Below are 14,502 nucleotides of genomic sequence, written 5' to 3' on the forward strand. Positions count from 1 at the left end.
AGGATGTTATCCAAATAAATTATAGATTGTGCTGAGAAACGGTAACGTTCGCACAGAAGATCATCAGGAAATGATAAAATGTCCAAACGCGCTCTGATCACTCTCTCCCGGCGGAGAGCTCTGCGGAGAATTTGGGCTTCACGATCTACTGGCTCTTCAAGGAAGTGGCACGCCATGTCTGACACTTCCTACTGTCAGGTTTCCGACAAAGGGGCGGAGACAGTCAGGGTTAGTTGTAGTAAACCTGCTAGGGGGCAGGTTAGCTTCACGGAGTGTGTCGTCATAGTGACTCACTCAGGCTGCAGCTGAACTCGCTTTGTGAAACCGAAAACCCAGAGTTTTCGTTAACTCAGGGTATACTTACTCAGTTTTTCCACTAAACCGGCTTCCTGAAACAGGGCCCAGACAGTCAGATTAACAGTATTGTGTCTCTATCTGCAGGTTTTACACGCAGTTACTGTCCCTCCATTACAAAGGCAGAGGCGTCACGGTGTCATTATTTTACACGTGGTTGTTTTTCCTGTGTAATAATGTTCAACACTGCTATCGATATATATTTTTTTTTTAATGCTTCTCTGTGCAAAATGGGTTTAAAAACATAAACAGCTGTGGGATCCTGTTTGTCCGTGATGTAAACAGCCCAGCGCTGCTCCCCACGCAGGGAAAAGCAACCCTGCAGGGAGACCTACCTCCGCAGGTGAAGCCAAAGGGCAGATTTGCTTCACCAGATTTTCTAGTCTTTGGCTTAGAATGAAGTTGGTTTGGAAACATATTCAGCGATGCTTCATCTCCTGCTTTGCGTTTGTGTGGGAGCCCCAGGCTAGCCCCATTCCGCCCCCCGCCCAGGGGGCGGGCCCCACACTTTGGGAAGGTCTTGTTTAGGGGAAATGAAAATGACACATGATATGCCAGATGTGTTCAGTTGGATTTAGGTGAGGCGAGTGTGGAGGCTTAGAGTATGAAGGAACCCAGGACCCACTGCACCAATAGGTTTAAGGATTTCATCTTGATAAGTAAAGGCAGTCAGGGTGTGTGTGTGTGTGTGTGGAAATGCCTTCCTGGAAAACTACACCACAGAACTGGTCAAGCTTAAAATGATGTTACATGAACTTTGTCTCCTGGATTCTGCTCCATACTCTGTGGTAGAAAACACAGCAAACCTTCTAGCAATACCACATGTTGATGTGGCCTCCTGCAGGGGTCCAGATATCACTTCATGTGAGCCCTTCAGAATCCACTTCTGTAATTTATAGACTAACTTAAGTTTATTTAAAATGAAGCCATTCATATTTTCACCTTCACACTGAATAAATTATCATTTGATCCTTTATAACTTCATTACTACACCAATTCATTTTTCAGGAAGAGTGTGTGTGTGTGTGCGCGTGTGTGTGTGTGTGTGTAACCAGTGGAAACTTTCATTGTTGACATTTACTTTGCGACTGCTGGTCCACACTTTGGCCTCGGCTTATATAAATAAGCACAGACAAACAGCATTGGGAGAATTATTTTTAATTCACACTACAGCAGTAATAGCATCTCTGTGACCTTAAGCGCTGGAAATGTTGTGCGACACCCGTGTGGTCAGGAGACAGTGGGATGTTTAAAAACGGAATAGCCAAGCACTGAAGGCAGTTACTGAACACAATTACAAAAGTAATCTAGTAAATGATAATATGACGAGCAGTAACAGCGCTACCAGCTGAGAGGGAGGACAATAGGAATGCTTGCCAGGAATGTGTAAGCATTGATGGTCGGTGCCACAGATGTTGAAGCTCATCACTAGGACACATCGCTGTATGATGAGCTTTTCATCTATCAGCATAACACTTTAAGTACAGTATTCAGTGATGCTTTTAACTGTGCACCTTACAAGACTCTGAAAACATGTATAACAGCAAACGGCAGAACCCATCTGGAGGCAAGGATACTAAGAGGTGCACATAGGGGAGTACCATCAGCACTATAGGCTATGACCGCACTGCACTCATCTCCCTTCATCTCTGATATTAATACAGGGTTAGCACAACTCAAGTAGGAACTGAAAGTTAGGTTTTCCATGGTTGTGCCTGGCAGCTGCAAGTTTGTTGTGATTTAAAACAAAAACGAGAAGGGAAAATGAAGTGCAGTTCTTAGTTTGCGAAGGTCTGAGTCACAGCTTCGGCAATATACTTAGCACTGATGCCAAAGATGTCCAGAAGCTCTTGAGGCTTTCCACTGCGGGGAACACCAGCCACTGCCAGACGTGTCACAACAATACCAGGCTCACTTCCCACTGCTGACAGCACCGCTTCACCGAGACCACCTGGACAAAGGAGGACCGTCAAAAGGAATGAATGCATAAAAGTGATGTTGGCATTTCTTTTAAATTACAACACAGCAAATCATGATATGATGCTCCTTTATTCAAGTTGTGTTTTGTTTGTTAAAACCAAACCCATCTAACGTCTAGGAGCCATAATTGTTGCCTCCATAAGAAAATTCCTGCCCTTTCACAAACATGCTTTCTGTATGCACAGACTCAACCTACCCTCCTTGTAGTGGTCCTCCACAGTGATGATCTGTCCCCTTGTTGCTCGGGCACTGGCCAGAATAGTAGCAGCATCCAGGGGCTTGATGGTGAATGGGTCAATCACACGGATGTTCTTTCCTATAAGAATGCATAAGGAAATTTACAGGTTTATAGAGGCTATAGTGGTTCACTGGCCAGTTGAGGAGTCCCTGCATTAAGCCCTGTGTGTCCTCATAACAATACCAGCACGTGTCCACTAGAGGGCAGTGTGGGTTACCTTTAGCAGCCAGCGTATCAGCAGCAGCAAGGGCCTCATGCAGAGTAACACCAGCTCCAATGACAGTCACCTGGTCATCATCAGACTGGCGAACCACCTGACCACAGAGATAGATGTATAAACATTTTTGGGGTGGGCATTTTGGTATGAAGACTGACTGCATTAGATTTATAACGAAAAGAGATTAAAAAAAGTTACCTTGGCTACACCCACTTCAAACTTCTCATCTGGGGAATAGATGACTGCAGTGGCTGGTCTACTTGTACGAATGAAACATATACCCTGAAAATGCAAAGTGCATTACAATATATTGAGTGCTCTCCAACAGGATGAAGACATCAAGCTACCACAAGGTGGCCACCAACCTTTGTGTTGGATGACAGTTCAACAGCTCTCTCTGTGGACACTGCGTCACTGGGGTAAAACACAGTGCATGTTGGGATGGCGCGGAACATGGCCAAGTCCTCAAGCGCCATCTGGGACGGACCGTCCTCACCTGAAGCCAGAATAAAATGAGTGGATGACAGACACTCACACCTGCACTGCTCACTAGAAATCCAGCAGATGAAAAGCTTACCGATGGAGACGCCGCAGTGAGACCCTACCAGGTTGACATTCGTCTGAGAGATGGCTCCCATACGAATCTGGTCGTAGGCCCTGGAGAAAAATGCTGCAAATGCGCTGGCAAATGCAACAGTGCGGTCACGGCTGGCACAGCCAATAGCCACTCCTACCTGCAGTAGTAAGGAGACATCAGCAACACTGTTTAGTTTAAAATGACAGTGGATGTGGTTAGTAAGGGTCTAAGCGCAAAGTCAGCTGGGCACAAATGAGAAGCAGCAGAGAGGACAGATTATCATGTGTGAATGTACAGTAACAGATTAGACCAAGTTGGAGCAGATTATAGTACTGAAGAGCAAACCAGGTACTAGTCTCTCATAACTGTGACAGGGTTCCAGGATCAATAGGTTGACTAATAGTTAGCATAAATCAGCCTGAGCACTGAAGGATCGTTTACCATATTCTGTTCAGCAATGAAACACTCGATGTAGCGATCAGGGAAGGCTTTCTTGAAGGTCTCTGAGAAAGTAGAGTTTTTGGTGTCTCCGTCGAGTGCCACCACTCTCTGGCTTGCCTGGCCCAGTTTTTTCAGTGCCACACCATATGCCTGCCTTGTTGCCATCTAACAGAAAATACAATGGGTTAAGCAACAAACAGCCTTGATTGCTATGCTTAGCTATATCCACTTTAACACATACATGTGAAAAAGAACCTTTACCAACATGATGAGCAGCACAATATTCTACACAGTCACAATAATTCACACACATCAGTTTTGAAATCATGTTCATTTCAGACAGCGTCAGCCCCGCAGTTAGCAAAAGCTGCAAAAAGCAAACTACATCCGATGTTTCACAGGTTCATGTGTGGAAAGTCTGAGATTTACTTCCAGCTGAAGAAAGTTGTACTGCTGTAAAAACTGCTGCACCCTCTTTATATCATAGGAACAAAAACGTGAACGGTTTTCACAATCATTCAAAGACAAAATCATAATGACAGTTAAAATGTGCTTAATCTTCCAGCTCTGACAGGTATGGGGATATAAAACAGTGCAATAAAAAAAATAACACACTGGGATTCAGTCATGGAAGATTTTAAGCCCTGTACACACCGCCTGTACAAATACTGCATGTGTGCTTCAAAGGTATTTGAAGAGGTTAACATTGCACAATACTGCACATGATGCCATTACTAGATAACTGCAGAGTGGGGGTCATGTTAGCAGTGCTAGTAGCACCCGTCTTCTCGTATTCCAGGTTATTGTGGATATGCACGCTTTAGTTAAGCCATAATAATTTGACGCAGCCCAAATTCACCAGTTTCTTTCGAGGTTAAAATAGTGCCAAACTGTTCTAATTTCACAATTCTGGTTTACAACAGCTCAGTAACTCAGTCCCAAGGATTAAGCAAATTCTACATTAAATTGTGAAAAATTTGTTTAACCTTTTAGTTTCTGGTGTCCACTAACCAGGATGGCAAACTTTAAACTAGTTTTATAATCAACTACATCCCTAGATAAGAAAAATTTGCTAGTGAATACTGATGTCCGTGTCTCCGCTGTATCTACAGGTAAACACTGCAAAGTTTCTCGATATCTTTAACCTAGCAGGAGTCTGCATGTGGCTGAGCAGACAAAAAGCAAAGGAAAGTGGATATTTATATTTAATTTATTATATAAAGACCCTTAAGTGTGGACAAGTGTTCCAGGTGGTGTTTTTGTGCCATATTAGTAATGAAACAAAGCCACCACTCGTGCTAAATAAGATTCATGCTGACAACTGTATCGGTAAACTTTAAACTGCTGACCACTCAGTGTTGAGTGACTTTGGACCCATTACTCCAAAAGATCCAATACTCAAAAACTAAAACTAGACACAAACAAGCAACTCTGAAGGTACCTTGTCTCCCTTCTTGTATTCTGGAGGTGAAGGCAGTGAGATGGGGCTAAGGTCAGCTGGCGCTGTGTCCTCATTGGGCAGATCAGGGCAGAGAGTTTTGTTGGGCACCTGGATCTGTGACTGCAGATCTTTCAGGATTTCATCCACCCGGTCCTTGGGGATCGGCTTTCCATGCCAGTTCTCCAAATCCTCAATACCTACAGTTAAGTGGCAAATAAGTCATGTTTAAAATTCAGAGAACAGTTCTAACTAGATACAAAAAAGTTATTCACACCAACCTTTGAGGCCTCTGCCCTTGAATGTCTTGGCAACAATGCAGGTCGGTTTGCCTTTGACCTGCTGAGCCTGCCAGAAAGCTTTGCACAGCTCCTCCACATCATGTCCATCCACAACATACGTGTTCCACCTACACACATAGAATGTTATTAACATCTGAACATGTCTGTAGACCATCAAAAAGCAGATCGATACAGGGAAAGACAAATAATAAGGTCAAGTTTGGACAGTTTGTTTCTACAGGTTATGAGCTGAGATAAATGCACGTGCTGACCCAAAGGCTTCACAACGTTTGCGGTAGATCTCCATGTCGTGCTTAAGAGGCGCTGGCTCACTCTGACCAAGCCGATTAACATCCAGGATAGCCACCAGGTTGTCCAGCTGGTAGTGGGAACCAAAGGCCATGGCCTCCCAAACTGAGCCCTCTGAGCACTCACCATCTCCCAGCATGCAGTACACACGATAACTACAACACAGTCAGTTAATAACAGACATGAGAATTTCCATAATATCTACTTTGAGAATTTTTCTGTTGCTGCAGTGCAACAGATTATAACAACAACAACAACAGTAACAGGATTTCACCACTGAAGAAGCTTCCCAGTTAGAGTAAATAAGACTACTTTTAAGTGGTCTTGAGCAAATGTGAGTATAAAGCATCCACTTTAGATTAACACCACACGCTGACAACTGGGCAAAAATATTTCAGGTAACCCTGTGCAAGTTTTAAAGAAATGTTTGGTAGTCTTATGATTTGACACTGATACATAAACACACTGACCTGGATTTGTCAAAGTATTTGCCGGTATAGGCCATCCCACATGCAGCCCCAAGACCCTGTCCCAGAGATCCAGTAGCTACATCAACAAAAGCCAATTTCTGTGTTTGAAAAGAAGAATTGGAAAGAAGGGAAGTTGTACACGATACAGAGAGTGGCTTGCACACAATTTTGTCTTTTTCTTCCAAAAAAATAAAAATAAAAAATAATAATGAACAGAATGGGTCTCAAGATTCCCGACTCACTGGTGTGGGGTGTCCCTCCAAGTCAGAATCAATCTTACGCAGGTTAACCAGCTCAGACTCTTTCACAAAACCTGCCTCTGCCCAGGCAGCGTACAGGACAGGTGCAGCATGACCCTGGCAATAAGAAGGAGAGTGTTAACAGATCTCAGGTTTGCTGACCAAATACAGAGCAATTAATCTCAATTAAAGGATATGCACCTACCTTTGAGAGAACAAAGCGGTCGTTACACTGATTGCGAGGATCATCCGCTTTGTAGCGCATGGCGTGGAAAAAGAGCACGGACATGAGCTCAGCTGCACTGCAACATGATGTGGGATGACTGGAGAGAGAGAACAACAGAAAGGCTACTGTGACAGTATAAATGCCGACGGGTTAGAAAGAAAAGAAACTCCACCCAAAGTGCATAAACATGCATGTGTTGCTGCACTTTAAAAAAAAAAAAAGAACAAAAAAAAAAAAACACAAAAACAAACGCTCAGTTTTAGTTTTACAAGACACAGCAAACATTTAATATGCCAAACGATGATGCTCTTTAGCACAAGTCATATATTGTTAATTGTTATTTATTTTAGACCATCACTGCCTCAGGAAGGCAGCCAGGTTACCACACTTCAGAGGAAAAAAAAATCTTGTGAAACTGTTAGTTGCTACAGTCTCGAGTACTGTAACCATTTAGAAATTCCACATTGCCCAACACATCTCAGCTTCCCTATGCAGGTTAAATCGCATATCAACCATGCTTGGAACAAATTATCCAATCTGAACAAACATCAGCATAAACCTTTTAAAATAACTCAATGCTCCGTTTACCACGTGTTCTTCTGTTGAGAGACAACCTGCTGAGAAATGAAGGACAGTCAGAAAAACCACATGGAAAAGAAAGAGGCACAAGTGTAACTTTGACTGTTGAGGAACAATGCTCCTCAAGAAGTCCTTTGTTTAAAAGGGATATAATCTTTATAAAGCCCTCATAGTACAGTTAGAATAAGCTCCTGCATTTCCTTGTCAAGAAACAAGAGGAAACAGGTTAGTCAACTGTACATTAAGGCTGCATTTGAGATTATGAAAAAGAAATAAAAATTGCACAATGCACACCAACTGGCTGAGGGATAATTGTAAGAATCAAGCACAAACTAAAGCATCTGGCCAGGTGGCTGACATATACTATAAATAAAGCTGAGGGTTTTTACTGCCTCCTTGATTCCAACATCCACTTTTCTGTCTCAGATGTGATGTTATGAAGCAGGATATGCGACTCTAAGCTTTAGTCTGCGTCACACAAGTCTAAACAAAGTGTTGTGTTGTATGCGAAATGTAGTAGGTGACTTGACTTGATTAGCGCCAACTCACAAACTACGGTTTCAGTTTTGGATATTGTAGCCCTTGTATAGATCCATTTGCTCTCCAAAGTGAATATTAACCGAGCAAAGGGCGCTCACACTAATCCCTATAAAGCTACACCCTCGTCAACTCCTACTTCCCGCTTGGACTCGAATCAACCTATTGGGTTACTTCCCGACAGCGACACGGAAGATATCAGCGATAGCTCAAAAAGAAAATTCTGGCATTCTGGGAACGCCAATATTTATGATGAAGTATTACCACAAACCCCTTCCCAATAGCCATTTCCCAGACTTACCATACTTAACGCAGATATCCTCAAGCTGGCGATTTAACAGACTAGGAGCCAGCAGCAAAACTCAGCCTCAACGCAACCAAGAGATCCATCCTTTCCTATCATGTAATTTCTGTTAGCTAGTAAACGCCTGTTGATGTTAATAACCACTTGACTTGAAGTGTTATACGCATGTATGCTAGGCTAGAGTGCCTAAGAGTCTAGCCACCAGTAAATAAGGCCGTCATTTACTTTGTAGAGAAAAAAACCAAACAAACACTGTTAGCATGTGGTAGCCTTAGCAATGGCTGTGGGCTCGGCTACCCTCAAGTCACAGCGTAACTTATTAAAACGTTTCGCAGAGCAGTCGCACAACATCAGGTAGCAAACCTGCTGCTAGCGGCTTGCCGTGGCTCGGTAACCGCGTGAATTTAATCTGCAGCACGTGCACCCAGGCCCAGAGGTAGTGCACGCCTTCGCCCCAGTAACCTTATAGCACATACTATATATATGTGTGTGTTTTTAATTGTATACAGGATTTATTTAATATTCCAGCTAATGTTTGCAACTCTGAACAACTTACCCTGAGTTAGAGGCGCATGTTGCCTTGATGGAGTTGATCCTGAGCTTGTTAGCGACGTCCTTCAGTCCTTGCAGAGTCTTTTCATCGGGTTTGTGGTAGCTAGTCATGGTTTACGGACGTATGGTCGCCTGCTTCAGGTAGTAGTCGTGGTTAATTCAGTGCGAAGGCTGCTTCCCCGGTGTCGTCGTGTCAACGCTGGGCCACTGAGCTGCTAGCTGCCCGGTGTTAAGTGCAGGAGAGGAGGGGCAGACGTCGCACAGGACGGCTTTTGTTTCCTCAAACAGCCACGCCCACCAAATCAAACCATTGGAGGGAGAGTGGTGGTTCAAGCCGCCCTCGTCAGTCCCTCTCAGCGTGTTCAAGATACAAATGTTGCTTCATGCCGATCTCGTTTCATTAAAATCAGTAAATTTCCAAAATAACAGTAACAAAAGCGTGGACCCCTATTCTACTACCCTTATGGAAAATACAGGTATCCACAAGTGGAGCTGCACTGCACTGATGTGCGAACAACTACCGCTTTCTTAACTTACTATAATATGAATGTTTTCTTCAAGTGGGACGTTAACGTCCTGGTTATATTTATGCAATGATGATGGTGTGTTTAAATGCCAGTCAGCTGAAACAAACGCAGGATCTGATTCCGAAATCTGCTGATTAGCCACACAGGCCCATAATGTCACTGTCCCCTTAAAACTGTAGCTGGATGGCTGCCAACAAGGAAGCCGACGGCAGATTTTGCTCTCTCATCCTTACTCAGGGAAACACATGGAGTCTGTCTAACACCACCGTCTATGAACAATACAGGGTACTAAGGCACAAGGTACTAGCCAGAGTCACTTCAGCTTGCATCAGTTGTCATTTTTGCATTTAGACACATCAGAAATAAACATTTTCTAAAACTTTATTGTTAAATAGCTCAGCTGTAACAATGAGTGTATGGAAATGAAAAACACTTTTTGTGCAAAGTCATGGATGATTGAGCTACTCTATCAAACATAGAGTACTTCATACAGAGGTGTATGTGGTCATTCATCAACAGACAACAGGTCTGCCATTTAAAAAGAAAAAATGAAGTCAGTCCAACACTTCCCCATTCTGGCAAAATTACACATCTTATTGTGCATACATTTCCTCTTCTTGAAGTTCCTGAAATTACACAATGTCACTAAATCAAAAGGGTAAAAAATAAAACCAAAAATAAAAAACTATTTTGTTTTTTTGTTACCCTGATTCTTTCCCAGGCTTCAGCTCTCTCCTCAGGGAAGACAGGATTTTTGTCGAGTCTTTCCAGCTGTGGCACTACTATCAGCACATTTATCCGGTATTCGGAATTTTCCGCGACTGGGTTCCCAGAGAGAACCAACACGCGAAGGCTTTGTGACAGAAAGCCGATGTATCGTAGATCAGTCTCATCTATGATTGCATTGCCTCTAAGGGAGAAAGAAGACAAATTATGGGATTAATACCATGTTTTGTTTTTTACTGACTGGATTATTGGAAGCGTTATTATGACTGATCTTTATTGTTACATCACATTGCAGTCATGTGAAAAATAAAGTTATCCATAGGACTTTCTGCAGGGCTGTGAAAAACTAAGTACAACATAACTGCTTCCATTGGAATTAAGAAGGTAAGTAGCAGCCAAGAGCTACTACTCAAATTGCACTTGATTCACTGAGTTGATTAATTTGTGACAAAAAAGAATGATCAAGTACAGCTTAATTGGAAGAGTTGGCAAGAAAAAGTCTGTTCCTTCTAAAAAACAAAACAAAACTTGGCAACACAGCTTAGATTTGCAAAGCTGCATTGAACAAACCGGAAGACTTGTGAAACAATGTCCTTTGGAAAGACATGACAAAAGTGAAAATGTTTGCCTGTAATGCACAGCACTATTTGTGGTGAAAACCAAACATAACTTATTAGGACAAACACCTCGGGTCAACTGTCAATCATGGTGGTGGAGAATGATGATTTGGGCCTGTTTTGTAGCCATAGGACCTGGGCACCTTGCAATCACTGAGTGAAACACAAACTTTTTAGGACAACAGTCCCAAGCACAGCAGCAAATCTACAACAGAATGTCTGGAAAAGAAAATGTTTTGCCACAGTGTTGCAATGTCCCAGTCAAAGTCAAGACTTCAGTCTCAGTGAAATGTTTTGACAGAACCTTAAGAGAGATGTTCATAAACAAATGCCCCCAAACCCCAACGAACTGAAGCAATGTTGTAAAGAACCAAAATTCCTCCACAATGTAAGAAACTGATTAAGTCATACACAATTACTTCAAGTTACATCTAGTTAATTATGGTGTCTACTTAGTCTCTCACAGGACTGAAGTTTTCCATGTGACTGCATGCACCTGGCATTGAGGTACTGAAGACACTTCATGCTGGGACTGAGGCCGTCGAGCGACTCTAGCTGATTGTCTCGAAGGTGAAGTGTGGTGAGGCGCTCTAACTTCTCCAAACCCTCAAGACGTTTGATAGCATTTTGGGCCTAGACAGAAAGCAAGACTAGTCACAAGCAACCAGGTACCTGGTTTATTACATGGGGATTAGTGTAGTGGTGAAGGATTAACTTAATCAATCATGTCTGTGTTAATAACCAAACCAAGACACTTTGTGTACCAGATACAATTGCTGGAGATGTGGAAGGTTGATGCCATCAGTGGTTTCCAAGTGATTTCCCCTCAACTCTAGAGTTACCAGATTTGCAAAACTGCCGTACTGGAAACCATTAAGCCTCTGAATATGGTTACCTGCAAACAAGGTTTGTTGGCATCTTTAGTTAAGTCAAATATTGCTTTTAACAGTGATAACATGTGGAATAGTAAATTCCCATCTTTTTGCAGGAACAACTATTTATATCAAATAACAGTGACAATATCTTTCGCTTAACGTATTTTATTATACTTGCAAGAACTTCTGCGGCTTGGATAAGGGACCCAACTATTAACGGTTTCTTACTTGACTGACTTTGCCGTAGAGATCGCCAGATTAGCTGAATAAATTCATTCCACTTTACCTGACGTAAAACCAATAAACCAACCTGTAAGATTGAGGCTTTCCAAGGCAGGCCCAACTAGGCCATCTACATCAGTTAGCTGATTCATTGCTATACTCAGCCACTGCAGGTAGGTCAGTTGAGCAAACGGTTGCTCTTTGAAGCACATCACAGAATTATTGTCGACCTACAAAAGACGAATTACATTCAATAAACGTAATTAAAGAGATTCTTACTGCCACAAAGATGTCCTTAACTAAATGCATAAGGAATTTCTTCTTGCCTTGAGCCAAAGAAGCTGGGTCAGAGATGACAAAGGAGAAAGATCAGTAAGGTGGTTGTTGGATAAATCCAGAAAACGTATGTGAATATAACTGTTGATTGCAGCTATATCCTCCAGTCCTCTAAGGGTGAAGAAAACTGGTTTGAATCAGAAGAAACTTGTTCAAGTTAACAGAACAGTTTTGCTCTGCGGGCATCTTTCTCTAATTACCTTTTCTGAAGGTTCAGCTTGACAAATGCGTGTGCTAATCCATTTCCTGTTCGGCAAAGCAATGACAGCCCTTCACTTATGATTTCTTGAGTTAAATGTTGAACTTCAACCTGTACAAAAATGAGATATAAATGAAAGGCTAGTGGCTTCAACACAGAAACGACAAACGCACTACAACTTTATTTTATTCAAAACACAAAATGAATGACAGCTTAAATTGCACAATGATAAACCAATGACAGCAAGTTATCATGTAAGGTGAAGGTCAGGCTAGCCACTTTGTTCGGTACACCTGTTCAACTGCTCATTAGGGTAAGTATCTAATCAGCCAATCAAATGGCACCAACTCAATGTATTTAGGCATACATACAGAGTTAAGACAACCCAGTCAGTGGCTGAAACGACCCAGTGAAACTGAAACTGGGCAAAGGATTGGGGAAGAAAACTGACATTGAATGTGGCACGGTTCTTGGTGCCAGGCAGGCTGGTTTGAGTATTTTAGAAACTGCTGATCTACCAGGATTTTCCCACACAAATATTTCTAGGGTTTACAGAGAGTAGTCCAAAAAAGAGAAAATATCCAGTGAGCAAAAATTTCTTGTTGATCTCAGAGGTCAGAGAAGAATGGCCAGACTGCTTTGAGTTGGCAACGGTAACCCAAATAATCCCACATGACAACCAAAATATACAAAAGAGCATTTTTGAATGCATCACATGTTGAACCTTGAAGAGGATGGGCAACAGCAGCAGAAGACCACACTGAGCTCCACTCCTGTCACCTGCGAGTAAGAAACTGAATCTGAATTTAGATTCACAAAATTGGACAACAAAATATTGGAAAATGTTGAGTCTTGATTTCTGCAACAGCATTGAATGACAGGGTCAGAAACTGGTGTAACCAACATGAAAGCATGGATTCAGTCTCTCCTATCAACAGTCATTGCTGACAATGGCTCTTTATGTACTCATCTTCTACTGGGTAGATGGCGTGCAATGTCACAAAGCTCATATAATTTGAGAGTGGTCCCTTGAAGATGAATCCAATAAAGCACCTTGGCGTGTATAATCATGGATGTGCAGCTGACAAATTTGCAACTGTGTGATGCTGTCACGTCAATATATCAACCAAAATCTGTGAGGAATGTTTCCGTGTTGAACCTATGCCACATAGAATTAACATTCAAAAGTCTTCTCTTACCCAAGATATATCTGGATAGTAATGGACCAACAAATTACTAGCCACTGATTTGACCGTTTTGCCAAGACAGTTTCCCGGACAAGCCTACCGTCAGAAAAAAATAAAGATCTTCATTGATAAATGTTTTTATTCTAAGACTAGGCTTAATCCATGTTAGTAAAACCGCCAGCAGAGCAGGGCCACTCCCAAGGCTCAAACTGTCACTAATTAGTCAACAACTAGAATTTAAGCATGGAAGAGCTTCAAAACCACTTGTAGGAGCACTTTACAATAAGCTGCCTCTTTTGGAAACTAGTGACCCATTACTAATATGCCCAGAAAATACCCTGTGGAGGGGGTTGAATGGTGCACACACGAGTAAACAGACAAGCTCCAACTTTATCAAAGACATTACCTTGAGTCTGTTTGGGTAATCAGGGCGAGGCACGTGATTCATACCAAATTAACAGCAGAGATATCCGCTAACATGTACGAGTCAGCTGCAAATATGCTCGGCACATGCCCCCCATTTACTTTCATACCTTCTCATCTTCGGCTTCTTTAAGGTGTTCTTCTCCTCCTTCAACATCCGATAATACTGGGTCTTCGTCAAAGTCAGACATCCCGATTAGTAAGCCTTATAATTTGACTAGTTACAGACCAGCTGAAGAGCGGATTAGAGAACTGCAACAGGATTTCCAACCAGCTAACTTGCTTATTTTGTGACTGCTGCCCGACCAAGCTAGCTATCTGTTTACAGGGTTTAGCCTTGTACATTTATGTTAGAACTGCCAACACATGCAGACACTGTGAATGACATACTATGAATGTTACCTCCCAACGTAATATGAAGGAAAGACAGCTAAGTTTATTGGTTATTACAGGTAATCCAAGTGTTTTTTCTCCGATGGCTCTCAGCAAACCGACGACTGGATTTGTTGCTGATCACCATAGAAACCATTCCGCAGTAACCGGAGCACAATTAATTTAAGGAACACAAACGTAGTTTGCAACAGCGATAGTTTCACCATGTCAGTGTTGCTTGACAAACCCGATGCCAACAGTCACATTACATTCCTC

At 42.4% G+C, this 14,502-nt stretch overlaps 2 protein-coding genes across 4 annotated transcripts; both read right to left on the reverse strand.

The window, feature by feature from the left end:
* Positions 1-1,495: 1,495 nt before the first annotated feature.
* tktb (transketolase b) lies at positions 1,496-9,006 on the reverse strand. Its single transcript, XM_085443719.1, has 14 exons — positions 8,747-9,006; positions 6,750-6,867; positions 6,548-6,661; positions 6,306-6,403; positions 5,799-5,990; positions 5,527-5,654; positions 5,249-5,445; positions 3,808-3,972; positions 3,367-3,523; positions 3,155-3,285; positions 2,988-3,071; positions 2,790-2,886; positions 2,531-2,650; positions 1,496-2,305 (listed from the first exon to the last, which is right to left on the reverse strand). Exons 1-14 carry the CDS (start codon positions 8,851-8,853, stop codon positions 2,133-2,135), a joined length of 1,881 nt encoding a protein of 626 aa, XP_085299845.1. The 5' UTR covers positions 8,854-9,006; the 3' UTR covers positions 1,496-2,132.
* A 626-nt stretch (positions 9,007-9,632) lies between these two features.
* On the reverse strand, positions 9,633-14,374 carry lrrc23 (leucine rich repeat containing 23). 3 transcript variants are annotated; one of them, XM_085443161.1, is made up of 8 exons: positions 13,965-14,374; positions 12,246-12,355; positions 12,036-12,156; positions 11,798-11,939; positions 11,377-11,507; positions 11,109-11,245; positions 9,975-10,179; positions 9,633-9,895 (listed from the first exon to the last, which is right to left on the reverse strand). In XM_085443161.1, exons 1-8 carry the CDS (start codon positions 14,043-14,045, stop codon positions 9,863-9,865), a joined length of 960 nt encoding a protein of 319 aa, XP_085299287.1. In that variant the 5' UTR covers positions 14,046-14,374; the 3' UTR covers positions 9,633-9,862. The 3 variants fall into 3 exon arrangements, with proteins under 3 accessions (XP_085299287.1, XP_085299286.1, XP_085299288.1); XM_085443160.1 differs by lacking the exon at positions 13,965-14,374 and adding an exon at positions 12,969-13,130; XM_085443162.1 differs by lacking the exons at positions 9,633-9,895; positions 13,965-14,374 and adding an exon at positions 12,969-13,130 and having other exon boundaries at positions 10,115-10,179; positions 11,077-11,245.
* Positions 14,375-14,502: the final 128 nt, after the last annotated feature.

The sequence above is a fragment of the Copadichromis virginalis genome, linkage group LG20 (genome assembly GCF_057382275.1).
Source record: "Copadichromis virginalis isolate Kocher_CV1m ecotype Utaka linkage group LG20, C_Virginalis_male_GT1.1, whole genome shotgun sequence".
NCBI classification, from domain to species: domain Eukaryota; kingdom Metazoa; phylum Chordata; class Actinopteri; order Cichliformes; family Cichlidae; genus Copadichromis; species Copadichromis virginalis.

Coding starts and splice junctions, on each gene's coding strand:
- tktb (XM_085443719.1), bottom strand. CDS start 8,853: ATGACTAGCTACCACAAACCCGATGAAAAGACTCTGCAAGGACTGAAG. Junction 6,404..6,547: donor TGGAGGGACACCCCACACCA/GTGAGTCGGGAA, acceptor TTTCAAACACAG/AAATTGGCTTTTGTTGATGT. Junction 2,306..2,530: donor GGAGGACCACTACAAGGAGG/GTAGGTTGAGTC, acceptor TCCTTTGTCCAG/GTGGTCTCGGTGAAGCGGTG.
- lrrc23 (XM_085443160.1), bottom strand. CDS start 13,115: ATGCTGTTGCAGAAATCAAGACTCAACATTTTCCAATATTTTGTTGTC. Junction 12,356..12,968: donor TGTTGCCCATCCTCTTCAAG/GTTCAACATGTG, acceptor ATTTTTGTACAG/GTTGAAGTTCAACATTTAAC. Junction 11,508..11,797: donor GGAAAGCCTCAATCTTACAG/GTTGGTTTATTG, acceptor CCTTGTTTGCAG/GTAACCATATTCAGAGGCTT.